This window comes from Pelodiscus sinensis, chromosome 9, assembly GCF_052426305.1.
Source record: "Pelodiscus sinensis isolate ZL-2025 chromosome 9, ASM5242630v1, whole genome shotgun sequence".
Taxonomy (NCBI): domain Eukaryota; kingdom Metazoa; phylum Chordata; order Testudines; family Trionychidae; genus Pelodiscus; species Pelodiscus sinensis.
In genome coordinates, this window is record NC_143060.1 from 48468501 (window position 1) to 48487872 (window position 19372).

The 19372-nt window shown below is 39.1% G+C and overlaps 1 protein-coding gene across 2 annotated transcripts in view; it reads left to right on the plus strand.

Moving 5' to 3' along the window:
* Positions 1-18983, plus strand: part of DENND1B (DENN domain containing 1B) — a 265647-nt gene extending 246664 nt beyond the window's left edge. For both annotated transcript variants that reach the window (XM_075936693.2, XM_089780568.1), the window contains 3 exons: positions 4860-4948; positions 8458-8674; positions 11799-18983. In XM_075936693.2, the coding sequence (XP_075792808.1) occupies positions 4860-4948; positions 8458-8674; positions 11799-12353 (861 nt within the window). In that variant the 3' untranslated portion in view covers positions 12354-18983. The remainder of the gene's footprint in view (positions 1-4859; positions 4949-8457; positions 8675-11798) is intronic.
* The last annotated feature ends 389 nt before the right edge of the window (positions 18984-19372 follow it).

Here is a 19372-nt window from a genome sequence, read left to right on the forward strand (position 1 = left end):
CCTCTGCTGACAGAGGGATGCAGTCTAGACATACCCTCTGTAATTCCCTTTGCTGGATAGAATGGGAGAAGAAGAGAGAGAATTTTTAGTTACAGTGTTTTCCTTACTAGCTTTCATACAGTAAACCAGAAGAAAACTTTACTTTGCAGATTTTATTTTATTCACAGTTGAAAACTGTAAAAGTTGATATATTGAATAGTCAGTAAAACTATGTATAAGCTGCCATTTATCAAAGGCTTATCTGTTCATGGTCAGGACAATGGCAGGAGCCTTATCAAACTTCCTGTGTTTGTACTGATCAATAAGGTCTCATGACCTGAAAGTTACACTCCTGAAAGGTGCAGTATTAAATAAAAAACTGACATCTCAGATTGGCTTTCATGCCCAATCAAAAATGTAACAATCCAACTTTTAAATCCTTTAGTATTTATGTATTTCTCCTCTATTTTTGAGATTTTGGGGCCATCATAACAAGTTTGCAAAACCATTGCCGTATGTAACTGTCCTCATTTTAGATGGTTCTGTCCATATTTCTAGTTGGAGAGACCAGAAGATATAGAGTTGTGAAAATCATGGCTAACCCAGCCATAACTTTATTAAAATAGCACACATTAACGGTGAAAGTAAACATGTCTTTATAAGGGAAGGAGCAACAGCATCAGATATGTCACTAGCCCACAAATTGCAATGCTCCAGAGAGGCTCCAGGGTGCGTGAATTGCAATTACATGCTATGGTGTCATCAGCAAGCACCAGCTGGGGATTGGAAATTGATCTCTATCTCATCCCCACACTGGCTTCAGTTACTCCTTCCCCATAGCTTACCTATAGGACAGTTAAGCTTCATGAGCGGTTCAATGAAATGGTTATGGAGGTTACCAGCTGATCATTTCTAAGCATCTTAAAGTGTTTCATTGTGGAATTTATTCTATAGTTCACTAAGAGGCAGGGAAAAGATAGCGTTAATAATCTTTGTAAGCCCGAAGAGGTGGGGATATCTTCCAAAAAAACCTATCCTTTATTCTTATAAGTAAGATAAGAAAGATGTAAAATGCATGAAATATATCTGTGTATGTATACATTTTTAAATAAAGTATTTATTATATAAACAGTGCCAACTGGAAGAAGCCATATGAGGTTAGTAATTGTGGGAAGTTTGTTACTTACTTCATAAAGCAAATTATGACAAGAATTTATTAAGTCTTTATAAAGTTTTGGTGCACCAAGATAGGAGGGTTACAATATTGTTTTATTCTGGTAATTAATTTAAGAGGTCTGTTTATTAGAACTCTCATCAGGAAGGAAACAATAGTCTGACCCTTTTTTATGAAATAGCATTAAAAAGTGTGTGCACTTCAAAATGCAGAGGAGACAGAAATTAAAAGCTTAAATAACTGCAAACAGCAGGGTTCATCAGTAATGGAAGTTTTTCTTAAATGACTTTGACAGCTTTTGCAGGTGCACATACTATGTCACATTATCTAGTGGAGCTTTGAAAAAGATTTATGGCTTTCCTTTTGGATTTTATTAAGAGGTTTTTTTCTTTTTTGCAAAGCAGTCTGGACATACTCCTCCTTCCTAAGTCATTTCTATTGCAAGTCCAAGGGGAAAGTAATCTGTTCAAAACCATATGTTGCATATTGTCTCTGTGGCTATTTCATGGTGCCTTAAATGATTGTGACGGTGCTTGTTTAGTCATGGAAATGTGCCTGTAGTATTTTTCTTTCCTTTAAGACTTTTAATCAGCATTTTAAATTGTTTTATGTAAGTCTCATTTTATTTATGTTGACATTCACCGTTTGGATTAAAACATTTTTTTCTTCCTATAAAATTTCAGTTGACAACAAAAATCCATCTCCACAGAGTGAAAATCAAGGGGAAAGGAGGAAATGTCTCTTCTATTTTTATTTATTTCATTAGCATATGTTCCATCATTTTCTGATTTGTGTACTATGCTATGGCTGCTGGTATCTGCACTAATACTAATGTGCAGAGTATTGGCAAACTTTAAATACTTTCAGAAGACCTCTCAAAGGAACCCAGGCACGGGTAACTGCTATGTCCTATGACATTTACCAGTTCTAATCACTTTATTCAGTTCCTGTTTCCCAAATACATGTGTTTTAATCTGACACATTCACTCTTTGAAACAATATTTAATGTTTAAAAGTCTATATTTAATGTTTGTTTCTAGGAGCCAGTCAGTGTAATCCCATGGGATTTTATTCTGTTGACAGCTGAGTGCCACTGCTGCTAGTCATAAGGAGGATATTTTTCAAAAGAGTTTCTTTAGCATTAGTTGTAGATGAGTCAGCAGTGCACTGTTTCATTAGATACTGACTGTACAGTATTCTGTTCCATGCTCAAATACTGGTTCCGTTGTAAAAGTTATTTTCCTGATTTCTCCTTTAAAAATAGAAAGCCCAGTAATAATGGGCTATCCTATATTGATTGAGTACATGTCACCTCACAACAGGATGCAGAGATAAAATATCAACATCATTTATGCTTCTTGGAACAACTAGACCTGGAACCCACAAGGGTAGAGGCGATTCTTGATTTAGAACTAAATTGAACACGGGCCTGGTCCAGATTGTGAATGAAGTTGAACTGTTCAGTCCAGTGACCATAATATAATTACATTTAACATCCATGGTGAGGGAAAATACCAACCAAAGAAGCCCACTACTGCAGCATTTAATTTGAGAAAGGGAATGACAAAAAAATGAGGAAGCTAGTTAAACGGAAATTACAACAAGAAGTTGCAAGAGTGAAATGCCTTCAAGCTGCATAGAAAGTTTTAAAGAGCACCATAACAGAGCCTCAAATTAAATGTATTCTCTCAGATTAAAAAAAAATAGTAAGGCCCAAAAATGCTACTATGGGTAAATAAACAAAGGTGCTACAAACAAAAAGGCATCCTGCAAAAATTGGAAGTCAAATCCTACTGAGGAAATTAGAAAGGAATATAAATCCTGGCACATGAAGAGTAAAAGTATAATTAGGCAGGCCAAAAAAGAACTTAGAAAAACTAGCAAAAAACTAACAGCAATTTTTTGAAGTACACCAGAGGTAGGAAACCTGCTAAACCAGTGGTCCCTAACACGGTGCCTGCGGGTGCCATGGCGCCCGCCAGGGCATTTATGTGTGCCCGCCGAGTGACCAGGGCCAGCCCAAGCCATTCTTGAGGCGAATGCGCAACCCCCGCCCAGGGCGCGCGGTGCATGCGTGGTGCCGCCCCGGGTGTGTAGTGTATGTGCGGTGCTGCCCCCAGGTGCGCGGCGCATGTGCAGCGCCGCCCCAGGCCGCATGGCACATGCATGACCCCGCCCCTCAGTGCCCAGCAGCCCCAAAAGGATGGGGACCAATGCAGCTAAACAATCAGTGGGGCTGCTAGATAATCAAGATGCTAAAGGAGCATTCAAGGTAGACATTCGTGGTAGGTCCCTCGAAGGCTGTTAGCTGAGATGGGCAAAGATGCAACCTCTTGCTCTGGGTGAGCCTCTTTTTGCCAGAAGCTGGGACTAAGGATGGGATGGATCTCTTGAAGAGTGCCCTGTTCTGTCCATTCCCTTTGAAGCATCCAGCATTGGCCACTGTTTGGAGACAGGATAATGAGCTAACTGATCCATTGGTCAGACCCAGTATGGCCAAATGTTCTTATCAACTGGCATTTGCTGTAAGTCATTAAGGGTCATATGTTTCTTCTCTGTAGTATATGAGTGCAGAAAGGACTAAGATCCATGAAAAAGTACTACAGAATTTAGTTATATACATTAAAACATTACTTGTCATTCAGTCTTGAAGAAAAACATATTTGTGGTTATCTATAATGCATATACCTAGAGACACTAATGCAAAAGTAGTAGTATTGTACAGACTATGTTGGAGGTTATGCAGAACAGTGTGAGGGGATGTTCATCTGTGCTAAAATGCGTAGTAAAATTTTTAGTGGATTTTTCCAAGCAGTTTGAGATTAAGGCCACATTTTCTCACCATTGGGGACTCAGTGTAAGCTTAGGTATTTGCTCAATCTTCTGCCATGATGGTGTGTGGATTTCTGTCAGTAGCACATCTCTGTAGTAGTTAGTGGGCAGTTTTGTTTTGTTTTGTTTTGTTTTTAAGTTCGCTAAGATAGCTGCTTTGACATAGCACACATTTCGTCATGGTCGGTTTCCTCATATCTGAAGATCTTTTCTGTGGTTCTTCTGCATATGTTAATGGTTGTGTTTTAAAGGTATGTTGCATAACACATATTAATAGAATTTTGATGCAGATTTCATAATCAATTTCTGTACTTTCTGATATACAAGCCACTAAAATTTCTGTCCCAAAGCTTTTATTAAGGGAGTTAAGACATTTGTTCAAGTAGAGTAAAAACTCTCCAACAAAATTCTGCATTCTACTTGGTAAAGAAGGTATCAAAAGTCTCATGCGTCATTATTCCAGAAATCACTTAATTTCTGATATACAGTGGACCACTTAAATTTTAGAATTTCACACAAGTACGTGTCTGAAGACATTACTTTTTTTGATGATGCTTGCAAAAAAATAGTGCATCTTCTTCATCTTCAGTGGTGTTAAGGCTTTACGTGTATTATTAGGTTATCAGTGGCTATAAAGAAAGGTGCATTGATTTATTTGCTCTTCTGTTGGTGATCTTTGATTTCTTCTGATTTTCCTATTAGAATTCCTAAAGGATCTCCCTTTCATACTGCTCCCTAACAAGGGTTCAGTTCTGCTAAGCATTCAGAGCTTCTCTCATTGAAATAAATGAGTAGCGGTGCAAGCAAATCCCAAATGAACAGTGATCCAAAAACCAAGAAAATAAAATTCACAGTGTTATTTTTTCCTCTCCAGACACGTTTCAATCAACACCTCTCCAATGTCAGTAATCATGATTTGGTCCTGGATGATGACGATGATGATGAAATGGACAGAAGAAGCAAGTAAGTGTGTGTGTGTGTGTGTGTGTGTGTGTGTGTGAGTGAGAGAGAGAGAGAGAGAGATTCTCTCTCTTTCTCTTTCTCTTTCTCTCTCTATGTGGGTGTGTCCCACAAATGGATTTTTTAATTGCCTGGGTTCGTGAGAGTGCCTATTTTTCCAATGTGACTCCTGACTCCAAATTTGTTAAATATTTTAGTGTCTGATATAGAAACTAAAACTTTTAGTAAAAAATGGGGCAGAATATTATAATTTAAATATCAATTTATTATTTACATTACTATAGCATTAAGGAGCCCTAGTCAAGGAGTAGGACCACTTTGGGCCTGGTGTTTACACAATAAAAAAGATAGTTCCCTGTCCCAAAGGGCTTATATCTACATACAAGATGGCAACACTGATTCAAACCAACTGATGAGGTAGTACAAGGGAATAATGCATTTGGTCAGCATGGAAGTCAGTGATCTTAGCACACCAGTAACCTATCTATTGTCAAGTCTTTTGAAGACAGCACAGCAAAGGAGAGCTTTTAGGAAAGATTTGAAGTAATATTACAAGTTAGCTTGTGTATTTATAGGTGTATATATTTTTATAGGCAATTTATGAAAGGTGTATGGAAAATAAACAGGAAAAACTGGAAGTATTACACAATAAATTAAATTATGACTTATCTGGCGTAACAGTTACTTGATAGGATAAATATCCTGACTTGCATATGGGTATCAAAGGGGATAGCTTCTGGGAAAGTGACAGGCAGGAAAAAAAAGGGAGAAAGTGTGACATTAAACATCAAGAATATATACACTTTTTCTGGGGTACAGAAAGACATAATAGGCAAACCAGCTGAAAACTTCTGGGTGAAGATAATATGGGAAAAACTGGGCAATGTGGTGGTTAATGGTCTACTATAGATTATCAAATCAGGAGGAGGAGTGGATAAGGGATTTTTAAAACAAATAACAGAACTTCTTGTTTTGCTGTAGTAATGGGCAGAATTAACTACCCACATACTTTTTGGACAAATAACATGGTAAAACACAAAATGAGCAATATCAGCAATAAAGTTTTGGAATTATTGGGAATTGTTTTAGAATGTGAAGAAAGTAATGGGGTACAGCCATTTGAAACTTGATTCTAAAGGAGGAATTGATTGCAAATCTGAAGGTTGAAGGCAGTTTGAGTGAAATTGAAGTGATGGACTAAAAGCAGTAGATAAGGACAGTGGACCTCAAAAAAAAGCAGAATTTAATAAGCTCAGGGAACTCATAGGCAAGTTCCATAGGATTGAAATCTAAGAGAAAAGGATGTTCAATAAAGTTGGCAGTTTCTCAGGGAGATGATAATAAAGATGTAACAGCAAACTATCTCAGTGAGAAGGAAAAATAGGAAAAATAATGAGTGGCCAATATGGCTCCATCAGGACCCTTTTAACAACCTAAAAACCAAAAGATGTCTTACAAAATGTAGAAACATGGGAAAATTGCCAAGGATATTTCAACAGAATAGCACAAGCACATAGGGACAAAATCAGAAAGGCTAAGACACAAAATGAGTTACACTTACCATGGACATAAACAACAACAAGAATGTGTTCTGTAAATACACTAAGGGCAGGACTACACTGGGAGAGAAAGTTGAATGAAGGAATGCAATTCCAGTTAGGTGAACAGTGTAACTGCAGTTGATGTACTTTAGCTCAACTCACCACAGCATCCCCATTGCAGGAGGTAGACAGGAGAAACTCTCTTGTTGACTTTCCTTGCCTCTCATGACCCACCCACCCACTGGAGTAGACAGTGGCTCCCTCAGTGGTTGATTCCATGCATGGAGCTCTGAGCCTCTGACTGGGCAAGGCTGATGAATCACCTGTGAAGCTGTGTTGCCACGCAGCTTAAAGGGAATACACTGGTCCTTACTACACCTACTAGGTTGAACCCCAGAAGATTGATCTCTGGACTGATGATTTCCAGGTATATATAGCCATACCCTATGAACAAGAAAAAGATGAAGGAAAGTGCAGGTCTTCTGCTTAGCAGGAGAAGAAGAAGAAGAAATTACATCAAGACTCTTGATGTATAATATCTATTTTGAGTCAATCCTCACTAAAAAGGTAAATTGTGACCAGATATTTAACATATTAAAATTAAGGGAGAAAGAACACAAGCCAAAAAATAAAAGAACAGCTGGAAGAGTAAGTTAGATATATTCAGATTGGTGGGGCCTGTGGAAGGGCATCCTAGCATACTTTGTTTCAGCTGGTTCTTTAATCTCAGAATTATTAGTGACTATCATTGAGAATTGATGGAGATGGGTGAGGTCCCCAAGAACTGGAGTACGGCAAACATAATGTCCCCCATCTTTAAAAAGGAGAACAAAGGACTGTGGGAATTATAGACTTTATGACACAAGTCAGAAAGCTTGAGTCTCTCACCAACAGAAGTTAGTTTCTCACCCACCTTTTCTTAACTACATTACATACAAGTCCTACATGACATTCTCATAAGCAGACTAGGGAAATATATTCTTCATGAAATTACCATAAAGAGAATGCATGACTGGTTGAAAGACTGTACGCAAAGAATAGTTATCACTGGTTCACTCTGAGACTGGCAGGATAGATTAGTGAGGGTTTGCAGGGAGTCTGTTGTGGATCCAGTGCAATTCAGTGTTTTAATATAAGACCTGGATAATGGAGTAGACAGTATGCTTATAACATTTGCAGGTAACACCAAACTGGAAGGGTTTGAAAGCACTTAGGAGGACAGAATTAGAATTCAAAAGAACCTAGATAAATTTGGAGAGTTGATCAGAACTCAGTAAGAAGAGATGTCAAAAACTTATCAGGAATGATATAGGTGTATTTGGTCCTGCCTTAGGACAAGAGGCTAGACCAGATTACTTTTCAAGGTCCATTCCCGCCCTGCATTTCTGTGTTTGCAAGGAGCTTTTTCAGAGCATTGGGACCACTGCAGGAGAAAGCATAAAGGCATATGCTGTACTTTTAAATCAGAATGGTAATAAGCAGTGAGAAATTCCTCGTGGTGTTAAGGCCAGTACTGATCTCTCTTTGCTTAATAGAAAAAAATATCTGCAGGCTACTGGTAGTGGTATAATTTTTCAGTTTATTAATTTTGCATATTATTATTTTCCCATTAAATACTGTTAATATGTAGACTGTATTCTAAAAGGCTGGTTGAACTTTATAAACATTTTCATAATGTTATGCATAAAAGAAATCCATCACTACTTAATGCTTAGTTTACAAAACCTGGCCTCCTCTTTTATTCCTGTATGTTACTGGGGCTTGTAGACACCTAAATCACTGAGTGCACCTACATCTGTCTGCACGTTCTTATTTCCAGGTGAAATTGGGGGTGCAAGGGCCAAAATAAGTCCACTTTCTAATTCACAAGGTCTCTGGACATGCTGTACTTATTTACTTACGTAAATGGCTATGCTGACATCATAAAATATTTTATTTTTTTAGCTGATGCAAAGTTTATTTTGCTTTTAGGTTATCATCTGAAGACAGTGAGGAAGCTTCTGCTTACATTTATGATAGTGATGATTCTGATGAACCAGGAGTAACGTCTTATCACACTGGAGAAATGGACTTGCTAGGAGAGATTTTGGACTCGCTGAGCACACACAGCTCAGATCAAGGAAAGCTCTCAGGAGCAAAAAGCCTGGATTTCTTTAGATCAATGGATGATATTGATTACAAGGCTATGGTTAGTCTTCCTTTTCATATTGAAAAAAACTTGGTTACATTTAGAACAGAAACTTGCATTCATGGGTGGAAGCTGTGTATGTAGCCAGAAGAATGCGTCATATGGGCCAAACTATTCCTTGATGCTGCTCAAAAAAAACAGATGCATGTTTTTCTAGCAAACTCATGCTGGTAGTCACAGTAGAAATGCTGATTAGCTGAGGATGTGAGGATGTATGGGTATGTCTACACTGCCACCCTAGTTCGAACTAGGGTGGCTAATGTAGGCATTCGAAGTTGCAAATGAAACCCGGGATTTAAATATCCCGGGCTTCATTTGCATCTTTCCGGCTGCTGCCATTTTTAAATCCCCATTACTGCGGACTCCGTGCCCGCAGCTACACGCGGCACGGAGTAGGTAGTTCAAATTAGGCTCTCTAATTCGAACTACCATTACTCCTCGTGGAACGAGAGAGCCTAATTTGAACTACCTACTCCGTGCCACGTGTAGCCGCGGGCACGGAGTCCGCACTAACAGGGATTTAAAAATGGCCGCGCCCGGCAAGATGCAAATGAAGCCCGGGATATTTAAATCCCGGGTTTCATTTGCAACTTCGAATGCCTACATTAGCCACCCTAGTTCAAACTGGGGTGGCAGTGTAGACATACCCTATGACCTTTATCCAGCTTATCAGAAGCAATAACCATATCTAGGGCTAGTTAGGAATTAGGGATGTTAACAAGTAACCAGTTAACTGGTTACCCAGTAAGCATCACTCTTAGTGGATGATGCTTACCATGGTAATGGTTAATTGGTATCCAGGGAGCAGCCTGATGTGGGCGGATGGCTTCTCTAGTCCTTCATGTGGGGCTGCTGCTTAGAGGCAACTGGACTGGAGCAACCCTGACCATGGTGTGCAGGAGAGCTACTCCAGCCCAGTTGGGCTGTAGTGCCGCCCCACACCCCTGTTTAATCAGTTTACCAGTTAAACTGAACATTTAACCAGTTAACTAATTAAATGGGATTTTACACCCCTATTAGGAATCCTACCTTGCTGCAGGACAGGCTTTTTGTGTTTGCTCCCGCTGTCCCCCAGGCAGGAATTTGTCTCAGTTATATGTTCTAGAGGCTGCTAATATTAAGTCATTGCTTTAGAAACCATTTCTTGTTCATTGTAGCAGCTTAAAGCCCCATTTTACAAATGGGTGTGCCCACTCAAGCCCTCCAATTCAGTTCTCAGTCTCATGGGACCCCGAGCACAGATAGATTATTTTGCAGGGTCAAAGCTGCTGCTTGAATCTTTGAAATCTTCAACAAATCAGCTCCCTGGTGTTGGTTGTCACTGTCAAAAGACTTTATATCCATACATTCTAACTCCTGTGTTTGATGCTTAAGATTTACAGTTGTTAAAAGTACTCCCACGTGAGATCCTTTGCTGCAAAAGGTTAACCCTGTTGCTAACTTTTATAATCCATATCAACCCTGGTGTTCTAAGCACCACATGAGGGTTGCATTAATGTCACCCAGAAATGAGTGATAGGGGAGGGATCATGTGAGGATTACCTGTTGTGTTTCCTCCCTCTGGGGCATCTGGTTCTGGCCACTGTCAGCAGACAGGACACTGGGCTGGATGGACCATTGGTCTGACCTAGTATGGACGTTTTTATGTTCTGAATAAAATGTCAGTTTTGTTTGCGAACTGAAAAGTGAATAATAAATGTGTGTGTGTAACTAATTGTTGTAATGAAGAGCAGAAATCCCAATGATCATGGGTGAGACAAGGTGAGTGTGGTGATCTTTATTGCATCATTCTCTGAACTTAAACAGAGTTCTTCTTCAGATCTGAGAGAAGCACTCTGACTGGCACATCTAAATGCAAAATGGAAGTAGATATACCCTGGTGGAGGGCGACCTGTGACTGCACACCTCTAGCTGTTAGCTCTCACTCCATACTGGAAACCACAAGGGATATCATTAAACACTTACAGTCCATTCTCAATGGGGACCACATCCTGAATTAACTCTTTACCAAACTCCTTCTTCTGGCCTTCAAACAATCACCCAAGATCACCAAAAAAAACCCCACATCATCATCAAAAGTAAGCTCCTCATACACCAAACATGCCAACTCAAAGTGGCAGGAGACCCTGCCAGAACAACAGGTGCAAAACCTGCAGATAATGGTCAATATCCCCCACAACATAGCTTTTAAGAACTCTGTGTACTGCATGTGTCTATCACAACATGTGGCGTATCTCATCCAGTGCACTAAGTGCCTCAAAAACAAATATGAGGGTGAAACTAGACAGTCACTATGCTTTCAAATGCACTCTCTCAGAACACAGATAAAAGATAAAACTCCCTTTCGCCTGTGGGCAAACACTTTTCTCAGCGTGATTGCTCTGTGTATGACCCATCAGTTTTCCTTCTCAAAGGAAATCTGCGCAACACTTTCAACCATTTAGCCCAGGGTCCTAAAGTCATAACTATGTTAGACACTAAAAAGCATGGTTTTATATAAACACTGGATTTGTGGCTTATTAGAACAATCCCACTAATTCCCCTTTTAGTCCTATGGCTGGAGAAGTTTAACTGACCACTTCCCCTTGAAAGGTCTCTTATGATGTGTTTTAACTGCTTACATTCCATCTTGCACTTAGCTGTGACCCTGGTCGTACCTTTCCATGACCTGGAGAAGAAGTCTTTGTAGCTTAAAAGCTTGTCTCTTTCACCAACAGAAATTGGTCCTCTTTGTCTCTCTGTTATCATGGGACCCACACTGCGAACAATGGTCATGAGTCTGAGTCAAAATTTCATATGTCATTATAGTGCAAAATTCCCACTGCAGTTGGCACAAGCTATAATTTCTTTGACTGTTACAGCTGTGTGGTTAAGGCTTGACTGGGAAATGGAGACTGAGCACCTATGCCATTCCTAGACGCAATCTTTACATGTCAGGGTGAAGCAGTAACAAAAAGCTTGCATTGCAGTTTTCCTGCAAGGTTATATAGTATCTAGGGAAATTCAGGAGTGTGTCCTTTCACGAGCATGGAATTTTTGTCAGGGATACCAGTACATGGGTGCTTCTTGTGATATAAACTATAATAAAACATGGGTTTTGTTTTCTTGGTTTTTTTTGTTTCAGAACAAGTCCAGTGCACCTAGTGAGAGCAACCTTGCTCTGCTCTGTAGTGGCACTAATGATCAAATGGAGTGGAATCTTGGTCAGGATGATAGTGTTCTCCATGGGAAACAGCTCCCTCCATCGCCAAGGAAGCAAGTTGCTTTTAGTGACCATATGGAATCTGTCTCTGTGCTGGAGGAGGAAAACAAGGACAAAGCTCTTAGTGCAGAGCATGAGGATTGCCTTCAAGATTTTCTGACGTCAGCTTCTCCAGCACACTTAAGTGCACAAGCTGCCCCTCTAGAATTTTCCCAAGTAGATGACTCTTTCTATAGGAAGGTAAAAGCAAATGAAACACTAAGCAATACCTCAGAGGATCAGCTCCCAGTGAACCTTTGTCAACATCCATCCATTCTAGTTCCTTGGCAAAAAGAAGGAGATGAAGGAAATGAAAGCCAAGAAGAAGGGCTTTTTCATGAAGTTGTGGCATTATGTAAAGTGACCTCAGCTTTCCACCACAGTTTAAACATTTCAGAGGATAATTGCTCCAGTAGTAGCAGTGGAAATCAAGCATAAGGGAACCTTAAGAGGAGAAACTACTTCCATGAGAGGTGAATGAGAGACTACTCAGGAGTCCACATAATACATGATTACCAAAAATATCACAGAGGAATTTAAAATAATTTAAATACTTTTACATTTAAAATAATCTGTTTTGTTTAGTACATGGATTTCTGCTCCTACCCTCCACCCCATTTAGACAGCTCTTATATGTTTCTCAGTTCATTTGTTGGCTGTGTTTAAATCACCAGATGGAACTATATATACTAATGCACTCTTAAATCAGGTACTAGTTTGTATGTGGAATATACAGTTGGTGCATGGTGCTTACTTGTGTTCCTTTATGCAGCAAGGAAGCATATCACCTTTGCACATATCCAGATATTGAAGGTACTGTATTATTCCTGTTGAGCATGAAATGAACAAAACAGTTTAGATTTGTCCGAAGCTTACAAATATTGATGTTTGAAATGAGTTAATTGCCTTAATCGCCTGGGAAAAGGTTTGAATATCTAAGAAGATGAGTTTGGAAACATTCAAAAGAGCAATAATGATTTTCTGCTTGAGTAAAGGGGAAAAGGAACTCTTTCTAAATTAAGGGATCTCTTGTGAATAATAGGGAATTTTGATATAAACAGAAACTATGGCCATGTCTCTCAGACCTTAAAAAAGGTGGTGCATGCTTTTCTCTTATGAAGTGCTGAATTATAATGTGAAGTTACTTAACTTCTGTTTACATCTCAGGCACCTGATGTAGGTGTTTTCATCTAGGAATGGAAAGTATATGTGAAATTGATCGATTTTATTGCTATTTTTTAAATTTCTACAGTTTAATAATTCTTTACCGAAATTTATGCCATTGCTTGAACATTACATTTGATTTTTACAAGCCACTTTTAAAAGAAACATTTGCTTTGCTATTGAGGAGTTTAGTTTAGTGAAGCTGTCTAGTATTTTAAAGACCAGTGAATGAAGATTACTTATAAAACTAGACACAAAAAATAATTGGTTCTGCAATTAAGTATGCAGATACCCCACTCTCATGTTAGCCATGGATGTATACCAGAGTGTTTTTTGTGATTACAAGGTAGGGAATTAAATGGATGCTGAATGTACTGACTGTATTCAGGCATAAACATTTCTTTTCAAGCATGTAGCATTCCTGGAAGATATGTCTGTATTTAAATGTCAAGAACTAGATTTTTCTCTCTGAGTGGAACACATATATTCAGTCTCCTCATCCTGTCCCCTTTGTCCACTACCCTCTGTGGCTCAGAATGAGTACATTCCAAAGGGAACCATGGTAGGCCAAAAATGGCAATTTTGAATGTAGGCTATTGGCAAGTGTTACACAAGGCAGAGTGACAGAATTTGTCATTGCAAGGAATGTTTTTCCTCACCAACAGCAGGAATCGTCTTCTGTGGCAAGGGTGGCTTAGTGGTATCCTCAGCCCAGACCAGGGAGAGTAATTTGAAGAAGTCAGGTGTTGGGGGAAGTTGGGCTACAGTACTTTTGTAGTGAATCACTGCACAGGTGAACACCAGTTGCCATGTTTCGGTTTACAACAGATGTTTTCTCTGGGCTAATGTGATTTGGCCTTTCTTTTCCCATTTTATCACCATGAGCATGAGGCACTTGGTTATGTCAGGTGGAGGAATTGATCCCTTTGGGGAAGTTGTGTGGAGGTGGATTTTTGATGCATTGCCCGTGAGATTTACTGTCTAATACTCTCTTTTGTCATTTAAATAACTTTGCTATCAACTTTTCTTGCCTTGTAAATGGTCTTGTATTCCAAACTATGGGCTCTGGATGGGAGACAAGAAGTGGGGGGAGGCAGAAATCAGTCACACCATTGCTGAGGATGGGCCTTCACCAAAGTGCTCTGTTTTATGTGCAAGGGAAAAGGTCAGTCTGTGGACTTGCAAATCACAATATAATGTTTTTGGCTGAAATACATAAATGATTTGGGAATTGTATAACATTGATGCCATGATGGGTTATTGTTTTATAAGTAATATTCATGTCTCTGATAAGTAAAATTTCAGATTGGGAAGATGTAGAAAGTTAAAAGATAGCTGGTAAAATTCATCTTTTTAACTTATTTTTTATCGAAATAGCCACGAACATGTTAGAGTTGTCATAGTAATGTCAAATTCTTCCCGTATTGCTGATGCAATTGGTAGAATGTTTGAAACATTTTGACTGTTGAGTCTTCCTTCTTTTCGAACCTTACATACCTTAAAAGCAGAGCCTCTTTGTGTATGTGTGGCTAATTTAAATTTGGGTACATTTTTAGATTCTTTATCGCTTCATGTCAAAGATCATTTTAAAAGGCTAACATTGGTGCCTTATTTAAACATACACAATTACCAAGCCTCTTCTATATTAACAAAAAAAACTGTTAACAAAGCCAAATTTATCTGATAGAGTAGCAACTCTGATGTTTCCAACCAACACAGCTCACACATGCCCATAAAACAGATTAGAGGCCTGTCCCTACCAACATGATTTGAGGGTTGCACAACTGATTGTTCTGTAGAACTGAACCCACATTTGATTGTGGATGCAAACTTAGAAGCTGTTTAACTGGCTTAAAATTTCTATTCAGTCTTTCTGCAAGCCACATCTACGGTAGTTTATTACATAGTGCCAATGGTAAGAAAAAATTGTCCAAGTCAAGGATTTTACAAGTTTTTAACTTTTATGTGTTCTAGTCTTATTTATGCGACTTCTCTTAATGTTTTCTAAAGCATCAGCACTAATGCCCATCTACTGGTGAGAGTTGAACTCAGTTCAATCCAACAGCTGTTCAAGGCTCCAGTAGAAGCACCTGGTTTTTTTAGATAAATCAGTATCTTTATGAGCTTCCCATTTTTCCCCCATGAGAGAAATACAGGATGCACCTCTAAAATCCAGCATTCCCTGGTCCGGCAACATCCGTGGTCCAGCATGACCACAGATGTTCCAGGATCGGAGAGTCCCAGCACACTGCAAGAGGGTGGGGGCCCGGGAGCTGGCATGTGCCTCAGTTGGGCTGTCAGGGAGGGCCAGGAGCTGGCAGGCATTTGGGCTGCCGGGGGGAGGGAAGGGGAGTGTCAAGAGACAGGGACGGCACATGGCTCAGAAAATGCTTTGCAGATGTCCTGGGATGGACGGAACCGTGCATTCAGAGCCAGTCCCTACCCTCCCTGTTCGCATGCAAGGGGAGGTCTGTCCAGAAGATGATTGAGGACAATGTGTCCATCACGGGGCCATGCTTTGGAGCAGTGTCACTGCTAAAATAACCTTGTTTGGTAGGAAGAGTGTAGTTCAAGAATCTGTGAAATAACTGTCTTGATGGAAAAACTTTAAAAATAACTAATAGTCTTACAGCACCTGACAAAATGTAGCTGGTATCATGAGCTTTCTGGGCACAACCCCTTCTTCAGAAGAAAAAGCTCATGATACGTTTTTTGTTAGTCTCTAAGTTGCTGCAAGACTGTTTGCTATTTTTTAAGTTTTTTCAGTTACAGACTGACACAGCTACCCCTCTGATGTCTTGATGGAAACTTTCCCAGACATGTAGCACTTCAGATAGTACTGTTGATTGGTTTATGGTGGGATTTTCAGAAACTCTCAGCGTTAGCTTGCAGAGAAGTCAACGGGCATCTTAACATTGGCTTCAGCGGAAGCAGACTTAGACCAATGCTGAGCAGTTTTGAAAACCCTATCTAATTGTTACATTTTGTTTAGGGTATCACAATATGAGTTTGTATGTCTTTCAGGCTGCAGAATGAGCTTTCCCTAAACCATGTTATTATTAATCATATATTTCTTGGCAAAGAAATTTTAAGCCAATTAAACAGCTTCTAATTTTGCATCCACAATCAGTTGTGGGTTCTGTGTTATATTACAATCAGTTGTGCAGCCCTTAAATCATATTGGTAGATGCATGTCTGTTTTATGTGCGTGTAATTGATTGCATGAGCAAAACTGCGGGTGGGAAATTAGATTCCAGATTGAGGGTGTTTGTGTAACAAATATTTACACTTGCACCCCATCCAGCAGCAGGGAACCTGTGCAGCTGCTAATCCATTGAAACACAATACATTTACAATGATAGTGTCAGTTCCATGGGCTTCCTTACAGACAATTATTGTCATATGGGTCATGATGGGCTGATTGTCCTAAAGGAATTAGGTGCCTAAGGCTCCAGTTTTGGGATCACTGTGATGTATAATATTCCCCCTGAAACCCTGTAGGCACCTACACTCACTTGGCAACTAAGTTTTTGTAGTCAAAATTCTCCAGCAGCTCAAGTTTCTACCTCTGAGCACACACAGCACTGACTCAGGGCTGGCAGCCAGAAAACTGTTTCCTGTGTTAGCCCCAGAATGATTCACAAACCAGGAGAAAACAAGCTTTTGGCTGTGGAACTTGCCTAAGGGGCCCAATCCATTGGGCATCCTCAAAAGCTGTCCAGACTCGCATAGATGAGCTTATCGAAAATAGCCAGAGGAGGAAGACCTCCCTGGAAATTTGTAGCACACTGGTTAGGGTGCTCCCCTGAGAAGTAGGAGAAGGGGTTTGAACAGAGATCTGGCCAGCTCTTGGGTGAGTGCTCTAATCATGGGACCCTCAGTTTTCTTTTGGGGTGGCAACCAAAACAATTTGGTAGAATTACGCAAATGTATTCAATGTTTTCATGTCACTGAATCTGCATTTTTCGCCAAAACAAATTTAGGTTGAAAAATTTTGCCCAGCTCAAAAGCTTAAAGTATGAACTGTATATTCCAGGTTTTCCTATAGTAAAATGTATTCAACAGATGCTAGTTTGTACATTACTTAGGTCAGTTTTGACAGGATTCACATTTAGAGTCCAGTAACAGTATTAGCCCTGGAACAAATGAATTGGAATTCAAGTACATTGATGTTTGATTCTGATTGTGTAAAATGCGGTTATGTTTCTGTTAAAATAAGAGAGCTAACTGTATGTGAAGGGACACGTATTGACTTTCAAAAAATTATTGGATTTTGTGCAATATTTTTCCTTTTCTATTTCTAAGGTAATTTAGTTATGGCAAATATGCACATCTGCTTTTCAAGCAGATCCTTGAGATCACACTTTTTGGAACTGTATAAAATTACATGTAGCATTTTAATGTTTGTATGATAAAAACATAAACAGTATGTTGTCACCAGGCGAATGTGCATCTCCATTGACTGAAAGTGATTGTTTGTCATGTTATTGTACTATAATAATAAACATGGCTTCAGCAATGATTAATATACAAATAATGTCTATATTCTACTCTCAGTATGTTACAGAGTGGGAGTAATTTATATGTTTAGAATGTCTGATGCTTATTTTATCACTTGATTTTTTTTTTAAACAAGTTAAGCATCTCTTCTCAATACAATCAATGCTAGACAATAATTTATGTCGGTGGCTGTATATACATTCAGAATGTAGTTTGTGACAGTCCTACTTAATCATTGCTTAAATCAGTAGTTGCCAGTACCTTTTTAATTTTTTGTAAATTTAATTAAATTATGTATTGATGTACATTTTGTTTTAACCATCAAGCCTCTCTTGATAATTGGTTTAAATTAATTTATTTGAATGGGACTATAAAGCACTATGAAATAGCTATTTGGGATGCAACACACAAACAAGCATATATTGTGTTAATTCGCCATTTCAGTCAGGAAAAGATACATAAAAGTGTTTCATTTGTTCAGGGAACTGGGGTTTTTAAATCTGTACCAGAAAGGGAGAAGGAAAACCCATCAAGATTGAACAGAGAGAAACTAACTATCCAGACATTATTCCTAAACTTTTTCCTAGCTTTCTTTTTAGCCATCTTTGGAAAAAATCTTTATAAATCTCATTGTAATGGGTCAGTAGGGACATCTATAATTACCTGTAGGAAAGACATGAAGTACAGGATGTTTTGAAATGTAATGCTTTTATTGATCCTTTAATCACAGAGGGTATGTCTAGACTACATGGCTCCGTCGGCGGAGCCATGTAAAGTAGTTTATTCGACATAGTCAAAGAAGCGGGGATTTAAATAATCCCCGCTTCATTAAAATAAAAATGGCCGCCATGATGTGCCGATAATCAGCTGATCCGGCACAGCGCAGCAGTCTCGATGTGGCGCGGTTGACAAGGGAAGCCTTTGTCGACTGCGCTGCGTCTAGACTGCCGCTCTGCCGGATCAGCTGATTGTCGGCACATCATGGCGGCCATTTTTATTTTAATGAAGCGGGGATTATTTAAATCCCTGCTTCTTTGACTATGTCGAATAAACTACTTTACATGGCTTCGTCAACGGAGCCATGTAGTCTAGACGTACCCGGAAATATTTAAATAAATTTATACTGTGTTCTAACACATTTATAAATCAGATTGTTTGCTGGCTTTTATTAAAACTGCCATCGAATTTAGGATTTTGTGCTGTTGTACACTTTAGCCTACAGTATGAAGTCATCTCCAGAATTACAAATCAGACCTTAGACTACTACCAGTAGCACACTGTGTATGTACAATAAATTAATGGCATTTTTCCAAGTAATAGTGTTGGTGCAAAGTTTTTTGTGAACTCCATATTACCATGAAGTGCCCCACACTGTGTTATTAAATAAAATGTATCAAAATCAAAGCCATTGTGGTGGTGCAGTTTTTTTAGGTGGTGATCTGACTCTCATACTTCCTGTAAAAGGATGTGGCAATATGTATGGGGCCAATTTGATGGTGTTCTGCTATGAGCTTTTCACAAGACTTTGGATGATCATTTCTGCTTCTCTGTTTTGGAGAATCTAATCAAGTGTTTATTATTAAGCATTAGCATTTCTATAATCCATCTTCAAAGTACATAAATATTAATTCTCTCAGTCTCCTGGGAGAAAGGCAATCATTATCCACATTATCCCCAAGCTAGACTCAGAGATGTTAAGTGATATGATGAAACTTACACTGGCATTACAATTCAGTAGTATATAACCTCCTCCAATATTGGAAACCCAGAAATCTTTCTGTTTTACATCCCAG